This window comes from Pinus tabuliformis, chromosome 8 (assembly GCF_031772625.1).
Source record: "Pinus tabuliformis cultivar Carrire ecotype Pingquan chromosome 8, CPIR1, whole genome shotgun sequence".
Lineage (NCBI taxonomy): Eukaryota > Viridiplantae > Streptophyta > Pinopsida > Pinales > Pinaceae > Pinus > Pinus tabuliformis.
Window position 1 is genome coordinate 1,915,000,188 of NC_142294.1, and position 20,619 is coordinate 1,915,020,806.

At 38.4% G+C, this 20,619-nt stretch overlaps 1 protein-coding gene across 1 annotated transcript; it reads left to right on the forward strand.

The window, feature by feature from the left end:
* The first annotated feature begins 4,643 nt into the window (after positions 1–4,643).
* LOC149244125 (UDP-glycosyltransferase 79A6-like) lies at positions 4,644–6,619 on the forward strand. Its single transcript, XM_089374749.1, has one exon. It carries the CDS (start codon positions 4,769–4,771, stop codon positions 6,182–6,184), a length of 1,416 nt encoding a protein of 471 aa, XP_089230875.1. The 5' UTR covers positions 4,644–4,768; the 3' UTR covers positions 6,185–6,619.
* Positions 6,620–20,619: the final 14,000 nt, after the last annotated feature.

Here is a 20,619-nt window from a genome sequence, read left to right on the forward strand (position 1 = left end):
GACCAACGTCAGTGTTCTCTGGGTCTGCGCTGCCTCCACTGTTATATCTTTGTCTGTCTGTTGAGTATTTGAGGTTCCGAAGAAGATCCTCCAACCCAAATATCCTTGCCCCTTTGCTACAAGAGATCTCCTCAATTGATTTTTCCTCCTGAGAACTTCTCACTTCAGAAAATCAATTTCTTGATCTCTCTCAGTGTCTTTCAAATGACCCTCAAGTCCCTTCTTATATATTTTTGTTGGACAACCAATGGCCTAGATTAAATCATAATAAAAGGCTCAGATCATTTTGGCCTGATTCGTGTCTTTTTCTAGAAATTTCACCCTCATCAGATTAATACCCATCAATATTTTAATTTTCCTAAGTTTAAACTTAGGAACCCCATTAAAAATATTAATTATTTTAATAAAATCACTTCTGGGTGGAATTTCCCAAAACGGTTTTTGGGTTCTTTGGAATACATGTGCGCAAGCCTCCCTGAAAAATTCGAGGCTTAGAACACATTCGATGCTACCCCAAATTGATAGTCACTTGTCTTTTGTGAATGATTTAAGTACAAGAAGTACCTCCTCAATATTGACCATCTTGTGGAGTTCTTCATTGGATTTTGCATTAAACATAGTAGGATATGTATCTACCCCCTAGATTTGATCCTTTGCCCCATTTGGCCCTCGACACTTATAAGCATCATCAAAAAAATTTACAGCCTCACTTTGGATGTCCAAAATGGAGTGTACCACATTCCCATTTGAGTCATTGATATTCCAACTAGAGTTTGTGTGTCTTCTGTAGTTGGCGTATCTATGAAAAAATTTAGTATTTCTATATCCTTTGATCCATAGCACCCTGCTTTTGAGTCTCCATGTGACCTCTAGAATGTGGAGGATCTTTTCTTTTTTTCCCTCTAGGCTCTTTATGTTCCTCAATAGTTCCTGGGATGGGCTCCCCACATCCAAGTCCCTTCCCAACCTTTCCAATTGTAATTTAATATCTTCCATTTTATTTCTCATGAGCTCTTTTTTCCTTTTATCCCATTTCTTGACCTCCCCTTGAAGGGCAAGTAGTTTATTGTGAATTGATAGAATTGGGGAGCATACTTTAGACCAGTGATCTTTCCAAAAATCTTGAATCAGTGCATTAAAATCCTTGTCCTCGAGCCAGACACGATTAAATGTGAATGGCATCCCCAGGCAGACCCCATTCCTCCTCCATCGAAGTGTAATAGGAAAATGGTCAAAGATGTAAGTTTTAAGAACATCTGATTGTAAGTAGCCCATCTTCTCAATAATGTCCTCATTTACCAGAAACCTGTCCAATCGTTTGGAAATGTGTTGTTGGCCTTCCCTTCCATTGTTCCAGGTGGGAACCAAAATATGTGGTCTAATGTCCAACAGATTACAGTCACAGAAAACGGACTCAAGTCTGTCCACCATTGGATCCCTCCTACGAACAATGCCCCAACATTCATCTAGTGAGAAGGTGGCACTTAGATCTCCTGCCACAATGAGGGATTCAATTTTTAGGAGACCAATGGCTTCCATCTTGTTCCAGAAAAAGTTTATATCCCAGTATGGAGCATAAATGTTAAGAACGCGGACTATTCTAGGCACACCCCTAATTGCGCCAGATAGGAGTATGCCAGTGAAACAGTGATAAGTAGGAAAAGTAGCCCAACAAGGATTCCAGATGGACACCAAGCCGCTCGAGAGTCCATTTGAGTCCACGACCACCATATCCCATGTAGGCATCATTTTCCCAAACTAAACAAGGGCTTTATGAGCATTAGTCATGGATTGTTGCAGTAGAGTGATAATAGGGTTTACAGAGGTGAACATATCTCTAAGGGATACGAATTTCATAGGGTCCCCCAAGAACTACATTTTTAGATAAAGGCAGAGGGTCATGGGGCCAGGTTGGCGAGCGACGTAGCTCTAAGGGCCTGAGGATCATAGGATGTGCCAATGGGGATGTCCACGAGGGAGGCAGACTCAGCAAAGGTAAAATATGGAGCCTTGGAACGTTCGCAGAAGTGGCGGCTTCCCCTTTCCTCCTTTCATCTCATAGTGATATTTAGGGCCAAATTGGGGCTAATATGCGGTGAGGTCCAAGGGAATTCCCTTTGGATGGTAACAGACCTAAGTTCAAGAGCCCTGTTATTGAACAGGAGCTCGATGTCACTATCGGTCAAGTTCCTAGAAGAAGATAATGGTGAATGTGGAGTAGGGAGAGAGGCAATTGAGTTTGGGTAGACATGTGAGGGTTGCTTATCCGTAGTTTTCAGGAGATAAAGTGTAGGGTTAGGTCCCATGGGATCGATGGCCGCAAAAGAGTCTCATGTGGGGGAGATGAGGAAAGTCGACCCACAGGGTGAAGATTGGATGGAAACATCAACATGCGAGGTCGTGGTAAGATCAACATGAGGGTGCATAATGGGGGGAGGCACATACATCGAAGGCGAAGAAACCAGAGAGTATGAAAGTATAATCATAATTTAAAGGCAAATATTTGATCAAAGTACCTGAAAGACTAGATTGTAGGAGTTGGCAGGTCCAGTCAATGGTCTCCATCCTTTCCTCAGTCCGTCGTCCATTTATCCACCCAACATCAACCCCAAACATTGGACCGATGTGCATTGTATGTCCACCTGTGAGATCTTCGCGGGCATTTTGCCAAGAGGTGGCCCGTTCGATGATAGAAAAGACACTGAAAAGGACTACACCAGTAATCCAACCTTTGATGTATAAGAATGTTATCCCATGCCAAGTCGATTTGCCCCCGCAGTCCACCAGCAAAACTTCATGCGATTAGGATCCAGGCCACCCACTTGTCCTGAGCGCCCAGTGACTTAGGATTTGTGTAAAAAAATTTGCCAATGGAGTTCCTGATCTCCATGAAAACCCTCCTGGTTTAAAAATCTATAAGAAGACCGGGCAACTTGAGCCATAGTAAATTATTACAGGGAGTGGCACGCAGAGGATTGAAACCAACATACCACTCGTGCAAAGCCAAGAAGACTCGCCCACGTACCTAGGGAAGCTTATGAATTTTTTCCACGACCTCCAGAGATAGAAAATGAAAAATCTACCATTGGTTCATCAGCCGACTCACCGTGGGAGAGTATGGGTTTCTATTTCATCTCCACCCATGATCTCATTTCATTTTCCTGCATGTGTGAGAAATACCAACGCTTAGCCAGAGCCCTTTTTTGCAAGTTGATAACACGGTCCAAGATAACATCATAGCCAAAACTAAGAAGTTTGGTCTAAGGATCAGGTTCGAGTGTTTTACACTGGTTCCGGGTCTTTGGGCCCCAAGCATTTGTGTGGCGCCCAGTTCGGGTGGAAAGGTCCGCATGTAGAATACTTGTGTGGTCCGACGCATGAAGATGAGACTTGGTCGCATAATAATCCAGCGCCCCATCTTGAGGAGGCCCAACCAGAGGATCTAGATAGTGACGGAGGCCGAAGGGAATGCCATGAGGATGTGCCAGCTCAGCGACCACTGTAGTGTAGATGAAAGCCTCATGCTCGGATGTGTCGGATCTAAAGATATCAGATGGGTCCAAATCTGTCAACAAAGGGGTGTCAGACAACAGAGTCAGTAAGGATACGACGGATTAGGTGAGAGGATGGTGGAGGCAGGTAGGTGGAGCATGGGAAGGTAGCTTGTGGTCCTGCCAGGTGGAGTGACTGGGAAGCAAGTTTATTAATGAGTGGTCTTGATTAGAGTAAAACAAAAAATAAGATGTCAAGTCGAGGAGAATAGGAGTTGCCTTGCATTTATATTTCCTTCAAAATTGACTTTGGCATGTTAGCAGCAAAGCAACTCCTATTCCTCTCGCATGTCAGACACATTTATATTTCAATAGAATTGGGAATAAGAATTGCCGCTTAAAATATGGGTGGAGCACGTAATGCTCGCAGCACGGGAAAGGTCTACTCCCTCCCACCGAATAAACTTCCCTAAATGGAAATTTAATGAAACAGCAGGACGGAGGATCCCAAAATACCAACCCCGTATCAAGAGAATCCAGAAAAAGGAATAGAAAAATAGACCTCCTCAGAATTGGTAAGTGATGTAAAATTCGCGAGAACTGGGGCAAAAAATACAAAAATTTGTCGATTCCGTTCGAGTGTCGAACTATTCCCCTCAAGTTGATCTGATTCAGAGCATAAGGGATTAACTCTCCGGAATAGGTGGTTAATTAATAAACCTTATTATATGAAAATCTCGAGCATAAGGGGTTACCTTAAAAACTTAAAAACTAGAAAAGGAAAGGAAAGAATATGAGCCTCTCACTTCTTAATGTTATTTATTTCTCATGAGCTCTTTTTTCCTTTTATCCCATTTCTTGACCTCCCCTTAAAGGAATAGAAAAATAGACCTCCTCAGAACTGGTAAGTGATGTAAAATTCGCGAGAACTGGGGCAAAAAATACAAAAATTTGTCGATTCCGTTCGAGTGTCGAACTATTCCCCTCAAGTTGATCTGATTCAGAGCATAAGGGATTAACTCTCCGGAATAGTTGGTTAATTAATAAACCTTATTATATGAAAATCTCGAGCATAAGGGGTTACCTTAAAAACTTAAAAACTAGAAAAGGAAAGGAAAGAATATGAGCCTCTCACTTCTTATTTTCCTATCCACCGCCCTGACTGAGTATTGTCCATCCATTGTTAAAAAGCAAGCCGCTATTTTCATCTATAAATTCAATGCAGAGATTAAAGATAGCCACTCAAATTGCATATATCTTCCTTTCCTTACATCCAGATGGACAGTAACGGTGAGAAGAAGAAGCTTCATTTTCTGCTCTTCCCATGGTTGGCGCAAGGACACATAAATCCCTTCTTACAGCTCTCTAAGGCACTTGCAATCCACGGTCACACCGTTTCCTTCCTCTCCACGCCCGTTAACATCTCCAGAATTAGGTCGTCCTTGCAACTTCAGGAGTGGCCGGGCCGGATCGATCTGCTGGAACTGCCGTTACCGCTGACGGAAGGCCTGACTCCGGGGGCGGAATGCACGGCAGACATCCCCGTAGAAATGGCGTTTCCCCTCAAGAAAGCCATGGACGGAATGGAAAAGCCCTTCCAAAGCCTGCTTCGGCAACTCTCGCCGGATTATCTCATCCACGACTTCGTCCAATATTGGACGCAAAGCGCCGCTGCAGAGATGCGCGTTCCAGCGATTTATTTCTCGGTCTATGCTCCCGTCAGTTCCAGTTATATCATGCACCCTTCTAAATTGCGGAACCAGGAAATAACAGCTGAGGACCTGGCCGTTCCGCCCCCCGGATACCCATCATTGGCAATCTCGTTCAGGCTGTACGAAGCGCAGGATTTTTTAGTTATTTATAGAGGAATACCCGGGCACGTTATTCCGGCGTATCGATTGGATAATTGCCTGGAAGGATGTGTGGCAATTGCCATCAAATCCTGCTTTGAGTGCGAAGATGAGTATATTCGTTATCTCCAGAACGCATTTGGAGTCCCCGTGCTCTCGGTCGGCCCTCTAATGCCGGCCGTGCAGTCCATTGCCGGCGGCAGCGAGAGCTCCGATCTGCTGGAATGGCTCGACAGGGAGAGGGCCGCCTCGGTGGTGTTTGTATCATTCGGCAGCGAGTCATTCCTTTCGAGAGAACAAGCTCGCGAGCTGGCGCTTGGCTTGCAGGCGAGCAGGCTGCCATTCCTCTGGTCGCTGCGCTCTCCACAGTTCTCGGAGTTGGACCATCCATTGGAGCTTCTTCCCGAGGGATTCGAGACCCAAACCCGGGACCAGGGGCTTGTGGTCCGGGGCTGGGTCCCGCAGGTACGTATCCTCTCGCACCCGTCGGTGGGTGGGTATTTGAGCCACGGAGGGTGGAGCTCCGCCATGGAGGCGCTTAGCTGCGGATTGCCCCTTATTCTGCTGCCCATACGACTTGAGCAAGGTTTGAATGCCCGCCTGATAACGACAGAATTGACGGCCGGATTGGAGATCGAGAGGGAAGAGGATGGTTCTTTTAGCAGAGAAAACGTATGTAAAGCCGTGAAAATGGTAATGGTGGGAGAGGAAGGGAAGGGCATGAGATCGAAGGCAGTGGAGGCCCGAGATATTCTAGTGGACAATATTGGACGCCAGCAGAGTTACATCCATGACTTCATCCAACAGTTGACAGGAGGAGACTCCAAGGAAAAGATGCGGTAGACACGATTTTTTGCTTTTGCTAATTTTAAGTTATGGTCTACTAAATGGATATGGGTTCAGAAATTTAGTTTTCATTTTTAAATTTGAGGAGAAACATATATAATGATGGTGTAGGTTAAACAATAATTTTAGAGCGGTTTCTTTGAAAGATTAAGTTTGTGAAATTTAGGAAGACAAAAATTATAAGGGAGTTGGTGCTATAAAGAAATGTATGAGGTTTTTTGGTTGGTGCCTATTAAAGGGGAGATGTGGGGTTAGTATGGTCATTTTATTTTCTTAGAAGGTGGTTCTAAAATATAAGTTGGGTATTAGAAATGGTATCGACTTTGTCTTGAGTTGATTGCTTTGTGACAAGAATTATAAGGGAGTTGTGCTTCTAAGGAAATGTATAGGGTTTCTTTGTTGGTGTTTATTAAAAGCAGAATTGTGGAGTTAGTATTGTCATTCTATTTTCTTAGAATGTGGTTTTAAAATATAAGTTGGACATTAGAAATGGTACCGACTTTGTTGTTGAGTTATTGCTCTATGGTGTGCTTTGAGGTTAACTTTGTATTGGAAAGGCAGATGAGAGGAAATACAAATTGGACACACAAAGCAACATGAGATGCGGTTCTTCAATTGATCACATAAACTTGATGATTACAATGAACCTAATGAGGGGTATCTAAACTTTTTCGACTAACGACTCCCCAAAATTACTCAACATGCAAACATACACTAAATTTGATTTTTTTGAAAATATGACTTAACTCAACTCACTTGACTTGACTTAGTTAACCGACTCTCCAGATTTGTCAAACTCTTGCATGTGGGAGTAATTATGATTTCCAGCACTCCCCCTTAATTACGACTGTAAGAATCAACATAACTCAAACATGACTCAACTATGCCTGCTAGGGTTACAATAGAAATTGACTCAATTATCATTCAAACATGTCTGCTAGTCTATGTCTTAGCTAGGCTTACAATGACTCAAAACTTTTACAAATTTGCATTTTCTTTTTCTCTTCTTCCAAATTCTATATCCTCAAAATTGCTTCATTCTCTATTGCGCGTTCTTGTTGTAGGCTCCATATTAATTTATTTGTTGCTACTACAATGTTTCTTTGACTTGTTTTGAATTTGATTTAAGTTAGTCTTCTACAACTTCCTCTTTAAGGATTATTTCACTCATGGACTACTGCCAAAACTCTTCATCTTCAAACTATGTTCTTCACGCTGCTTCTTGCGCTTCATATCATTGACTTTCTTTTTACCAGATTTCTTAATAGAAGAATTTTATCTCTTCTTGATTCTATTGCTGAAAATTTGTTTCAAGGCTTTCATCTTTGTCTTCAGAAACACCCATCTCTTTCTCTTCACTTTCATCATCAGGTACTGTTGTTTTTTCTTGTAAACTGGACACTCAAGATCAATGTTAGAAATGTATTTATTATGCTCTACAATGAGAGCTTCATTCTCTTCCTCTTCCTCTTCCTTTTGTGCCTTATCTTCCACTCCTTTACAAACCTTTGTTGCTGCAAACATGTTGTCTTCCACTTGTCTTCCAGACACAAGTGGATTTCTCTCACCAAATAACAACATATCAATGTGTTCTATCTGTTGCATCATGTGCAACCACTCATCACCAGTTAATGGTTCTTCATGAAATTTAACACATAATTTTCATCTACTCTATTGTGAGATATTTGAGCATGCATGTGCTCATTAACAATTTCAACTTCACCAAATTCATCAATTGCGGCTAGATGCACCAATGCACATTTCACTTTGTAGCCATCATCCACATGTGTTTTGTTACAGTGGGATTCACTATCATTTGCACCATCCACATTGCAGTGGAGTCCTTGAGAATTTATCTGTTCTTGCCTTGTTTCACACACGAAGGCTTCAACTTCTCTCTCTGCAATCTTTATTGCATCTTCTTTATCCATATGCATGTCTGCATTATGGGTTTCACTTTTATAGTCTTCATGACCATCATCCACTTTTGAGTGGGATTCTCCATTCTCCGTTGTCCTCCTAGAGTCTTTCTTATCTACTCTCATATCCGTGGCTAACTTCTCTACCTATGACATAACCTGTTGTTGCATGTCACTCCCTCTTGCACCAAATTTTTCTTCCAAGATCTTCCATGCTTCCTTGGAAGTTGTAGTTTTTCCTACCTTGCACAAAAACTTATCATCTAATGCTTGTTTTACAAAATTCAATGCTAAAGCATCACATACTTCATCATATTGATTATTAGACTCGTACTCAATTATCTCTTTAGCTAGAAGAAAAATTCACATCTTGATAACCCAATGATCAAAATATTTACATGTAAACATAGGAGGTGGTAGCAGATCAAAGCTACACCAATTACCATCGATTTCTTCTTTGTCTTCTGCTAGACTTCTCAGTTCTTTGGCTGCGGCTAGAACCTCTCTAAACATGACAACAATCTCTGCCTCTTCCTTTTTATTCATTTTCTTAATCTTCTTCAGTCGCGTTTTGTGACCCATGACTATTGTCTTTCTTCTGTCTTATAGGGAAACGCGACCATGACTATTGTCTTTCCTTTGTCTTATAATTGTTTCCCTGGTTACATGAGATTATCTTCCATATCGGCCCCCAAAACACATATAATTTTCAATATACACTCTCATAAAGCACAATCTTCACTTAAAACACATTATCATACTTAAAAAAACCAAAAAATATTTGTAAACCAACCAATATTGCAAAACCCTAAACCCTCTTGTTTAATAAAATCCTTTTCTTTTAATTCTCTTCCCCTTACAAAAATCTCCTTCAATTTTTCCTTTAAAAAAACTTTATAAAAACCTTCGATAAAGTCCTTTCCTTTTTATTTCATATAACACTAAACTCTCCCCAAAATAAAATTAAAAAACAAACTTTATAAAAAGCCCTTTTATAAATCTTTATAAACCAATTAATAAAGGCCCTTCATTCATGCAATAAATCTCACGTAGTTGTCGTATGTTTAAAAGGACTTCATTAAAACTTGTTTGCATTACCGTGACCTTTTCAAACCTATTTTGGCTTTTAAAACAATAAATAAATATTTCATAAAATATAAATAATTTATCTTTTTATGTTATTTTCAATCAGCGTATGTTTTTCAAACATAAAAAAAAATCAGTTTATTATTTAAATATTTTATGTTATTAATAAATATTTTTAATGATTAGCATTGATATATTAAAATAAGAAATTTAAAGCTTATATTTTTAATTAAAAATAATTATATATAATATTTCTAAAATAAAATATATTTAAGTTTCACTTGTTTTCTAACGCTTCATTCTTAAATCTCCCCGTAACATTTTGACAAAGATAATCCTATCTCACACTATACTATTCAAAATTCAAAATTAAATAGAATGTTCCAATACTTTTATCAAAAATTAAATGCAATGTTTCAATACAATGTTTCAATACTTTTATCAACAAGGGCAACTGTGTAGCGGTAGTCCCTGCTGTATTGCTTGTAAACAGCAAACAATTATTTGTGAATCTAAACCTCTGTTTTGATCAACATTTTGGGGAAAACCATTCCCATGTGTCTTTGAAATTGAAATGCGCTGCTTTGCAAGATCTGTTTAACAGTGCTTTCTATCTCCATATAATTTTATTCTTGGACATTAAAGTTTGATTCATTTCTAATGATATTTATATTGTTATTTCGAATGATATTTATACTGTTTTATCTTATGTTCTGTTTCTCAATGCAAAGCAATTCTCAGACAAGGTTGGACATTGAAGTTTGATTCATTTCGAATGATATTTATACTGTTATTTTGAATGATATTTACACTGTTTTATTTTGAATGATATTTACACTGTTTTATTGTATGTTATGTTCCTCAATGCAAATCAATTTTTAAATAAGGAAGATGTTTTAGCTTTTGATTCTTATGGAGTCTGGTGTTGACATTTACATTACTGTGAATATTGGTTTCTTTCTGAATCTATTTGATTGTTTATTTTTTTGTACCGCAACTAATAAGATTAAATCTGGGATTCATATAACCTAGAAAAGGGTTCAAGGATATATTGTGAAAATCAGTAAAAATGGCATTTGTGTCGACTAACATGGATAAAAGATTGGCTAACATTCTATAATCAACAACGGCAAGAGAAACATGCATTGAGTGAGTTTATGCATTGAGTGGATAATTATTCAGTTTCAGCCATGAACCTATCTATAAGCCAAAGCCATTTTCACCTTATATCCCAATGAGAAAAAAATCAGTCTGAGATCTTAGGCTAAAACAGTGCAATACAAAGAGCATGGCATGATCTAGGATGTAACAAGCATGTTGTGCATAATCAAGCAAAACTAATTGTTATTTTACAAGGAGCATTGTCAAGTTCGCTGGATCTTCCTTGCAAATGAAATCTATAATAACTCTCTCCCTACCAACTGTATTTTGATGGCACGCTTTTCCATTTTTCTAATTCTCTGTCATGAAATTTCTGGCCCTAACAAAGGGCGGCCTATCGGACCAAACAAGGGGCTAGACCAAAGGGAAAATATGGGTATTTAATTTCTTCCTTAACATTGAAATCAAGATGTCAAGCATATCAATAGGCCTAGAAAAAAACCACCTTGAAAAACATAAGTCATTGTGCCATCTCGTTCAGATAGTGGAGATTGTAGTGGAGATTGATTCTGCCCCAATGTCCCGGTCCTAATTTCCTTAATGTTCCTAGTTGATTCAAAGACCCGAAGTCCAGCATGCATGAGTTGTTTTCACAATCGGAATAGACTTGGTTCAGCGGGTAAGGTAAGAACAGGAGCTAGGGTAACAGGCACGAAGGTAGAGTAATATTCTGTTGATCCAATAAAATGAAAATAGTGCGGGTTCGTACTAAAACCAAGAAAACATTACTGATTACTTGGGCTTTTGGGGCCCTGAAACAACTCACCCATTTGGATAGGACTGAGCCATTCTTCTTTCATCTTTCAGTTCTTCCTTCCCACATATTGACAAAGCAGAACTTCGACACCAATACCTTTCATTAGGGAATTTACCCGAGATCAAGGCGTATAATTGATAATCAATAGGCTTAGACTTAGCCAATAAAGTAAACTGGTGGGACAAGCACTGGATCTCGATCATCTGTTGGTGAATATGTGTATGGCACTCATCTGTTGGTGAATACGTGTATGGCACCAGAGACAAGAAGAAGGCGAATAGCTCTCTGAGTTGAAAAGGTGACACAAACTGATTGTTGCAGATGCTGTTGTGCTGCCTGTCCCATTACTGCACTTGGATGGAACCCACCATGGTCAGGACAAACCTACCCACGCTTAGTCCCAGGCCTTGGCGAGACTACAACGATCCAGCACTTCCTTTCGCTATTATTCGTATTCCTATAGGATAGATTAGTCTAGCGCCCTCCCTTTACTTAGGGATCGAGGAGCTCCGAAGAAGGGATCTATCTATGCAGTGGGATCTTGCCTTGCGTAAAGGCTCAGGTAATAATTTCAAGGTTTCATCTGAACAAATGCTTCTTAGATCAAAAGCTCGCCCCTGCTCCTTGGGTATTGAAAAATTCGGTTGGCTTTGAGTCAGTTTTTTTGTGGTCCTGTTCTTCTGACTCATCAGAGACACCTTCAAGCGCAAAGGATTTAAACCTCGATTCAAGATATCAAGAAGGTCATTGTCATTTGCATAGTTACAATATCATTGTCTTCATCAACATATGTTATAACAAACTGCGCAGATGGATTGAATTAGAAAAGCTTGCTGATTTTACATCTTAGCCCAGCCAGGGAGAGGTCCAGACTTCCATCTTCCATTGGAAGCACAGTGAATCTCCTGAGAGAAGTGTTATATTTTACCTGCATGAAACTAAAGGCAGCAGAGGAATATGTAATTCATGAGATTAACCACTCAATGTTTCCTTCCTACCTAGGTTAAGAGCATTACAAACTTCAAAGAACAATCATGAACAAATTATTGTGAATTGTGAGCAACAAAAGATTCGTTTACTTTAATCATAACAAAAACAACCAGGGAATATTCTTTCCAAGATAAAAAAACAACAATCATGAACAAATTATTGTGAATGTGAGTAACAAAACTTTCGTTTACTTTAATCATAACAAAACCAGACAGGGAACATTCTTTTGAAAATAAAAAACAAAATCCACATCCTGCTATATACCACTGCTATCAGACTTTTAAAGACTCCCAAGTCTTGCCGAGCCTTGCTGAATCACCGCTGAAAAGAGCAAATTCTACTGACTCTTCTGTCATACTCCCACTCCCCAGACTCCTCTAAAAACTATCCAAACTGTATTATTTTTTTAAGTATTTTCTTTTTTCATTGAATCTCCTCAGAGAAGTGTTATATTTTAGTATTTTACCTGCATGAAAATTAAGGCAGAAGAGAATGTAATTCATGAGATTAACCAGTCAATGTTTCTTTCCTACCTAGGTTAAGAGCATTGCAAAGAACAACCAGGAATAATTAAGAGCATTGCAAAGAACAACCAGGAATAAATTATGTTTGATCATAGCTGTAAAGACAAAAATGTCCACACAGTACCTAAAATCCCAAAACGAGGAAAAGAAAAATCGTTAAAAGACACAAATCGTTAAAGGACTAAAGCGAGTATCATTTACAAGGGCGATGGTTTTGCGCACATTTAAATATCAAAAATTAAATTAAAAGGTACAAATTATTGTGAGGAACAAAAATTTCATCAAAACTTACCACAAAATATTCTTTCAAAAATAAAAAAACAGCATGCACATTCCGTTATAAACCACAGAGAAGACGCAGCTAAGAAGAAAAACATATGCAGAACTACGCGGAACTCTTTACAGTTGAAAAATTAAAAAATATGTAAAAAATTCAGAATAACAACAGCTCCAAGCCTTCAAGGGGGAGCGGGCCCAACAACCACACCCTAGTACAGAGAGGACGCACGCATGTTGCACGGACAACAGAACTTCAGGACAACCTGCAACACTGCTCGGGCCATAGAAAATGCAAAAGTGGGCCAAACGATGAGGTGAATAGCATGTTTTCCTATTTTCATAGTAAAACTTCATTAATGATGAAGAACCAGCAAAATATTAAATATATTAATAGAAATATTAAATACATCAATAAGGTATATGCACAACAACGTTTTAAGAAATATATTTTAAAAAGCAGCGGGTCATGGAATAGAATACTGGGGCGGCCATTGGGAGACCCAACTACCATGGACCACATGCGTGCATTACAAGCTTTCTTGAATAATCATTTTTAGATAGTCTCCGAGAGAGCCACGAGCCATCCATATTATTTAACCTGTAAAAAATGCATCCAAACTCATAAGAAATGTGTCCAAACAAATGCATGTAACAAACGCATCCAAACTCATAAGAGATGCATTGTTGATCACCATTAGCGAGAGCCTTTCGCATTGGAATAAATAGGTGCATCTATCCGAAGATCGGCGTTAAACAACTGAGCGCTATTATGTCTACCTCTATTGATGGGTAGAGGCGCGCCATTTTTACACTCATGCGGTAGTGTGAGGAGATGCGTGAGTGATTTCAGGGTAAACTCGTCACAACAATTTTGTAATTTTGGGTAAAAGACATTACAAGGTAAAGGCTTTAATGATGGGCTATTCACAGCATGGGTATGCCATTTGTATGGTCCGGCTAAGGATTTAATGCTGCGTAAGAGCATCAATACTAAACTATTTTTAGTATGGGTATGCCATTTGAATGGTCTGGCCAAACGGGACAGGAAATCGACTCATATTGGAGGCAAAAAAGCCAAGACTACTGACAATTAAGAGCCATCCACCCAAGAAGAAAAGAAAGAAAGAACAGTGCCAGTGATAAAGCGTTAAAGTCTTTTCCCAAAGAAAAAGCTACATGAAAGGGAAGAGGACAAAGTTTTAAGTTGAAAGATGGCCAACCAATCCTTTTGGTTACTCGAGTAATTCCGCAACTTAAAACAGAAATTCGTATTCTCCAACCAAGCCTCAGGCCACTTAGGTTTTCGGGTTTCTCAACAAGGGTTATATTTATCTTCCTCAAATAAAAATTCATACTAAACTCTTTGCCTTTATATCTAACAGGGCATGAGTGTGGTAATATAATTGATTAGACTAGCTTGTAGATGATGACCCACTTCTTGCATTACTCTTATTAAGTAGATATAGCAATGGTAATACATAATGTTTATACATAGGATATAAAAGTTGGAGCTTGCTTACTGTGTTTGGGATTGTTGGGTGAGCAGGATGTAAGCACTGCAAAGATACTCTTGTTATTATTTACAAAAGCTTACACTCATACACCCTTTCTTCTTAGTTTGTTATTTGCAAAAGATATTTTCTCAGTAGCATATGTTCCGTGCAAAAGCTCACAACCTTTCTTCTGAGCAACACTTGCAAAATCTTACACCTTTTCTTCTAAACAATGTTCAATTTAGTCGAGCCTTTTCTTCTACTGGGTTGAGGCTTGGATTGACAAGGATGACTACCTTATCTATGGCACTTGACTTCATAGGCCATATGAAAGCGATGAATTCCCTTTCTTCTCAGCAACGCCGACAAAATATTACACACTTTCTTCTGAACTACACCCTTTCTGAGCAATGTCGGCAAAATCTTACACCCTTTCTTCTGAACTACACCCTTTCTTCTGAACAATATTCCATTTAGTCGAGTCCTTGCTGCTACTAGATTGAGGCTTGCTGCTACTGGACTGAGGCTTGAGAAGGACGACTACCTTATCTATGGTGCTTGCTTGCATAAGCCACATAAGCGATATGAAAGATATGAATTCTTAGTGAGGAAGGTAGCTCGTTGGTCTGAGGCTTGAGAATGATGAATACCTTATCTATGGTGCTTTCCTTCATAATCCATATGAAAGCTATGAATTCTATGAATCCTTAGTGAGAAAGGGTAGCTAGTTGGTCAGGTAAGACTAATTTCATGTTATGTCTGTAAAGACTAATCTCATTTTATATTTGGTGGGAGGTGGCTAGAAATTGAGAGGGGGTGGTAGCTAGGTGGCAGCTAGATAGTTGGGATGAAGAAATGAGATCAAAGCTAGATAATTAATGGTGAGGAAATTGGAAACTTTACATAAAATGCAAACACATTAATACAATTGTTATATATATTAACTCTTATATTAGATAAAATAAAATAAATTGTTACCATATTTTCTAAATTTTGGATAAATTATAACTTGCCACAACATTTCTACATTGGAATATGGCTGAAATAAGAGGTCGTTTTTTCCCACCAAAAACTTTCATTAAAATTTTGAAAGATGAAAATTGTCATTCTAAAACTTTGATTATCACGATAATAATACGAAAAAAAAAAAGTCAGCTAATGAATTAATAAAGGTCAACGATATGTAATTATTAGATTCAAATATACTCATTCCCTCTTCAAAAGGTCAAAATGAAAATAACTATAATTATCATATTGAAATATCCTATATGGTTTATTAAATAATTTCAAATTAAAAAATATAAATATAATTTTTTGGAGTTTTGCTGAGATAGGATGTTTTTTTTTTTGTAAGCTAGGGTAGTACCTTCCTTTTCTATTTATAAAAAAAATTGATCCAGATACACTGTTTTAGTGGCCTCAACTTGCCCATATGGGAAACCAAGTTTGTTGGCCACCTGAGTTTGTTATAAGCCATCCAATAACAAAATTTAATCAGTCTTTCCATCCATGCTACATGAACTGTACATCTAAAAACACTTAACATGCTACACACTAACATATAAACGTTTGAAAAGAAAAGCTATCCACATAATAATAAGAAGAAACTGTAAAAGACTAATCCTTCCGGTCATCAGTGTCTAAATCTACATTAGCAGGTGCTGCCATTGAGTCATTTGGTGCTGGAGCCAGTTGCATCAGCCTTTGCTGGATCTCATCTAGCTTGCTGTCTTGCATTATCATGATAATCTGCAAGTTTTTCATTTCCTTTTTAATATTCGGCATTCCTTGGGCTATTGCTGCCACTTCTCCTGCCACTTGCTTGAGAGCCTTCGCTAGTAGCCGCTTTAACACCAGTACACATGCAGAGCTTGCCTATAAAGCGTCATTTGGCCTCTGGTGTGTCCTGGGTCAAGGATGATATCTCCCCATTCCTCCATCTCTGGTTCTGATTCCTCTTCCATTACACTGTCTTCCATCTCTTGAATTAGTTGCCGAATGTCCACATCCGTCCCTTCTCTATAGGCTCGAGCGGCTTCCTAGATTGTTGTCCTCATGGATCTCCTTCCTCGCCTCTGGCTTGCGGGCGCCAAGGTTGGCGGATCACTTTTGCTCAACTGGCTCTGTCGCCCTCTGCCTCCACGACCCCTGCCTCTACCCATGCAAACCATTTTCTCCTTTATTGTCGCCTGTTTACAGTTATCACTAGCAAAAGTTAGCTTTCGAGGAGCTACAATCTTCCCATTAGTCAGCATTTCCTTGACACTAAGCCTTCCTACCTCGCTCCGTCCACCTCCATTGTTTTGAAGAGTCAATGGGCTCTCCCCCCCTGGATAAAGGAAGGTGAGTAAGCCCTCTGTCATGCTACCCGTCGCTTGGGCAGGGTTCTCGGTTTTCTCGGGCTGACCCTCTGCCCCACTACTGTAATTCCCCGGCATATTTGTGCTCTGATCCTTGCTCTTTCTCACCAGGCAACCCTTTGACCCGCTCAGCCTCAGCCCTTCTTTTGCAAATCCCTGCTTACCCCCCTCTTCTGCCTTATTTTGCATGGCAAAGTAAAAAGAAAACCCGCTCATATGCCACCCCTCCCCAGCGATTCCCGTCGAACCCCTCTCTTCCATCATACTAAGCAAGTCAGAGCGAAATGCAGGAGGAGAGCCAAAGGAGACATACCCGTGTTCATGCTCGCCCGCCGAAGCTCCCAATGCCGTCGCTGCATAGTTCTCCTCCTCCCTTCATTGCATACTAAGTTTTCCTCCCAACCTTACCACCCTCAAGTACCTTAGCCCATCTGGCCCACGTCCCATCCCACTACTGCCGCCGTTTCTTACCTCCTCTCTCCCTACACTCCTTCCACTACGCTGCCTTGAAACTCCCACAGGCATGCAGGACACCATCATGGCCTTTTGATCTATGGTGAAGGTAGTAGGTGGCCATCCTGGCCATCCTCTCCCAAGCGTTGTCCACCTTCTCGTACTTTCCCTCTTTATCACCCCGATCGGGGGTTGTTGAGATAGGATGTTATTATTAAAGAGGTTAATTAAATTATATATTTGATAAACTTATTAAACAATATAGTTTATGCATAAAATATTTACTTTGAAAATAGGGTTATATCTATATATATTCTAAAATAAAGTATTAACTAATTAATTATTATTGATTATAATTAATTAATTAACTATAATTAATAATTAATTAATTAATCATAATCAATAATTAATTAATTAATAATTTATTTTAGAATATCTATATATATTACCTTATTCTCGGAATAAATATTTTATACATAAACTATATTATTTAATAGATTTATAAAATATATAATTAATTAATATATTTATAATTAATAATCAATAATCAATTAATAAGTAATTAATGAACTAATACTTTACTTCAGAATATATATATATATATATATATATAATTTAATAGGTTTATAAAATATATAATTTATTTAATTAATTATTAATTGAATATTAATATTTACTTGATTAATTAATTAATTAATATGTTATTTTCAACAACTTTAGAAACCCTAACATAAAAGAGAGAGGCCCAAAAACTTCGATCTTGTTTTTCTTCTTCTTTTTCGTCTTTTTCTAGCTTCTATCTAGAAGAGATCAAACTTGCTTGAGTGTGTGTCCAAATGAGATCGAGTTTCTTCTTATATATAGGCTTTTGAAGGGTATGAATTGCTATCTTTACGCTGATTTGTCCTTCATGTAGGCCAACTTGATCTTTGCACCATGACAAGGTCTTGGAGGGTCTTTTGACTCTATTTTGACTCAAATAATATTTTCTTTAGAATATGTAACATGCCCAAATGGGTTTTCAATACATGACAATGACTTAATTGACTTGTAGACTAAATGAAAAACCCTATAAGCACTCAATGGGTGCTTGACCTAAAAAAAGATTCCCTTGAGCATGAAACCCATGCCTCAAAAACAACAATAATAAATTATTTTTTTTTTTTTACACTAAATACATAAAATTGTGATTACATATGTCATTATGAAGATCAAACCTAGTTACATATTTAAACACTCCCTCTTAACTAGGGAGGTATTCATGATCCATACAAGGTACTTGGACATTTTCAATCTGAAGAATTCTCATAAGAAGAGTCAGATTGGTAAGCCATCTCTTTGCATCATATTAACCAACATTGTCACATAGCAAGCCCTTAACTAACAACTCTATCTCTTCACAAGATCAAAGCACAATGATGGTGAAACTATTGACTGATCTATACCATCATCATTCTCTTTCAAGCCACATACCCCACCCGTGTGTTCATAGGGTATGTCCTTCCAAGACAATTCCTATCTTGGAATAACACATCCTCAAGGAATTTCCTCTTCAACTACTCTTATCTTAGATGCCCTACCTCATCCTCAAAGAGTATCAGAATCGATCTCAAATGCTTACGCAATCCACCATTGTTTCTTCACAATATGACAATAATAATGATGTGTCTATCTCTCCTTGTGTCCTTCACTAAGACTTACAGTTGTTAGTCCTGGTCTAGTGCATGATACATGAAGTAGAGAACCATATATGTCACTCCCTCTTAACCATGGAGGACCAACACATTCCTATAAAAGGAATGTACCCAAGATCCCACTTAATGAGGGATTTTTCCAAGCTCCCTCCTAACTAGGGAATTGTTTCCAACAACTTTCTTCTCTTTGGTGGAGATAATGATATCTTAAACTACTTGTAGAGCTCCTTTTTTCGATGTAATGAATTTCATCTTCATCATTATGGAGCCTTCATATTTTCTTTGTAGGGCATCAATCTTCCACCACTTTGCTTCACGAACCATGTTTGTCATGTCATCATTTTCTTCCTTAGAAAGTGATCTTCTAGTCCACATCTAGTGTTTCTTGATACATCTACCTCTTCCAAGTCATGTTTCCTTTAGGATCTTCCATCCAACCACATGAGTGTTAGTTGTAGGTGACATCTACAACTCTCTTTCGATAGCCCTATATATGAATCCATGTATATTTTGTTCAAAGATCAAAATGAACATCAAATCAAAGTTACCTTTTATGATGGTCTTTCATCATGACATTTCTTTTCTTGCAACATCAAGATCTTGCACATTTATTGGCACATCTCCAAGATATTCAATGTCAAGGGTCTCCTTGCTTTCCAGATTTTATTAGTCTTAATACATTTTCCATGGATATATCCTAATCAATTCTTTTAGTCATCAGATGTTGAGAATTTTCTCTTACCTTATGTGACTATAGTTGCATCTTTCATGATCTCTTATTTCTTTCTTCACATATTTCTTCTTTAAAAACTTCCATCCATAGTTCTTTCATCTTCGTCAACCAACTCATACTCCATATGAGTACATATTATGTTGATTTCATCTTGTCAATATGTGAACCATGCCTTCATACATCTTTACAAAGGAAGAGATCCCTTTTATTCGATCATGCTCATGAGGTAGAGCATTTACCCGTATTGTATGCAACTATATTATGACATGAATTAATTTGTTAAACATTTACATACATATTTTCACCTTTTGGTCATCTAGACTTCCTTCGAAAACTTCCTTTCCTTGACGGAAAGTACTTCAACCATCTTGACATGTTGCACTACTTTGTCAACATACCATCATCCTTCTAAACAATGGATTCCACACATGGTGAAATTATCAGCAAGACACTTCTTCCAAGACAGGTGAACCTTCTAATGGATATTTTAACAAAGTATCTTGATTATCCTTATCTCGCAAATGATCCTTCCTAACGATGATGATGCATGTGAACTCTATGCTAGATGAATTTATCTACCCATAAGTACTACTTATGCTTTCAATGAGGTTACCAAGAACTACTTCCTTTCTATGATGACTGCTAGAATCACATATACTTCTACTTCAGCGATCCTTACAATGATGTCATGATCTTTTTCTTCAATTGTATGATGTCATCTTCTAATATGATGCATCCTATCCTACTTATAATGATTTCTACTATGATAGCTATGTTTCACCATAGTAGAGGTATTTTAACCTCCTACTTCTCCTTCATGTAGAGACGTTTAATCGTGAATATCTATCCCTTCTTTCTTGGATTTCTTCTCATCAAGTTCTTTTACTCAGTGATGCAAAAATCACGATTTTATCGTTTTATCGCGATTTTTTCAAAACAACGATAAAATCGCCTGATTTTTACGCATTTTTTTTTTTGCGAAA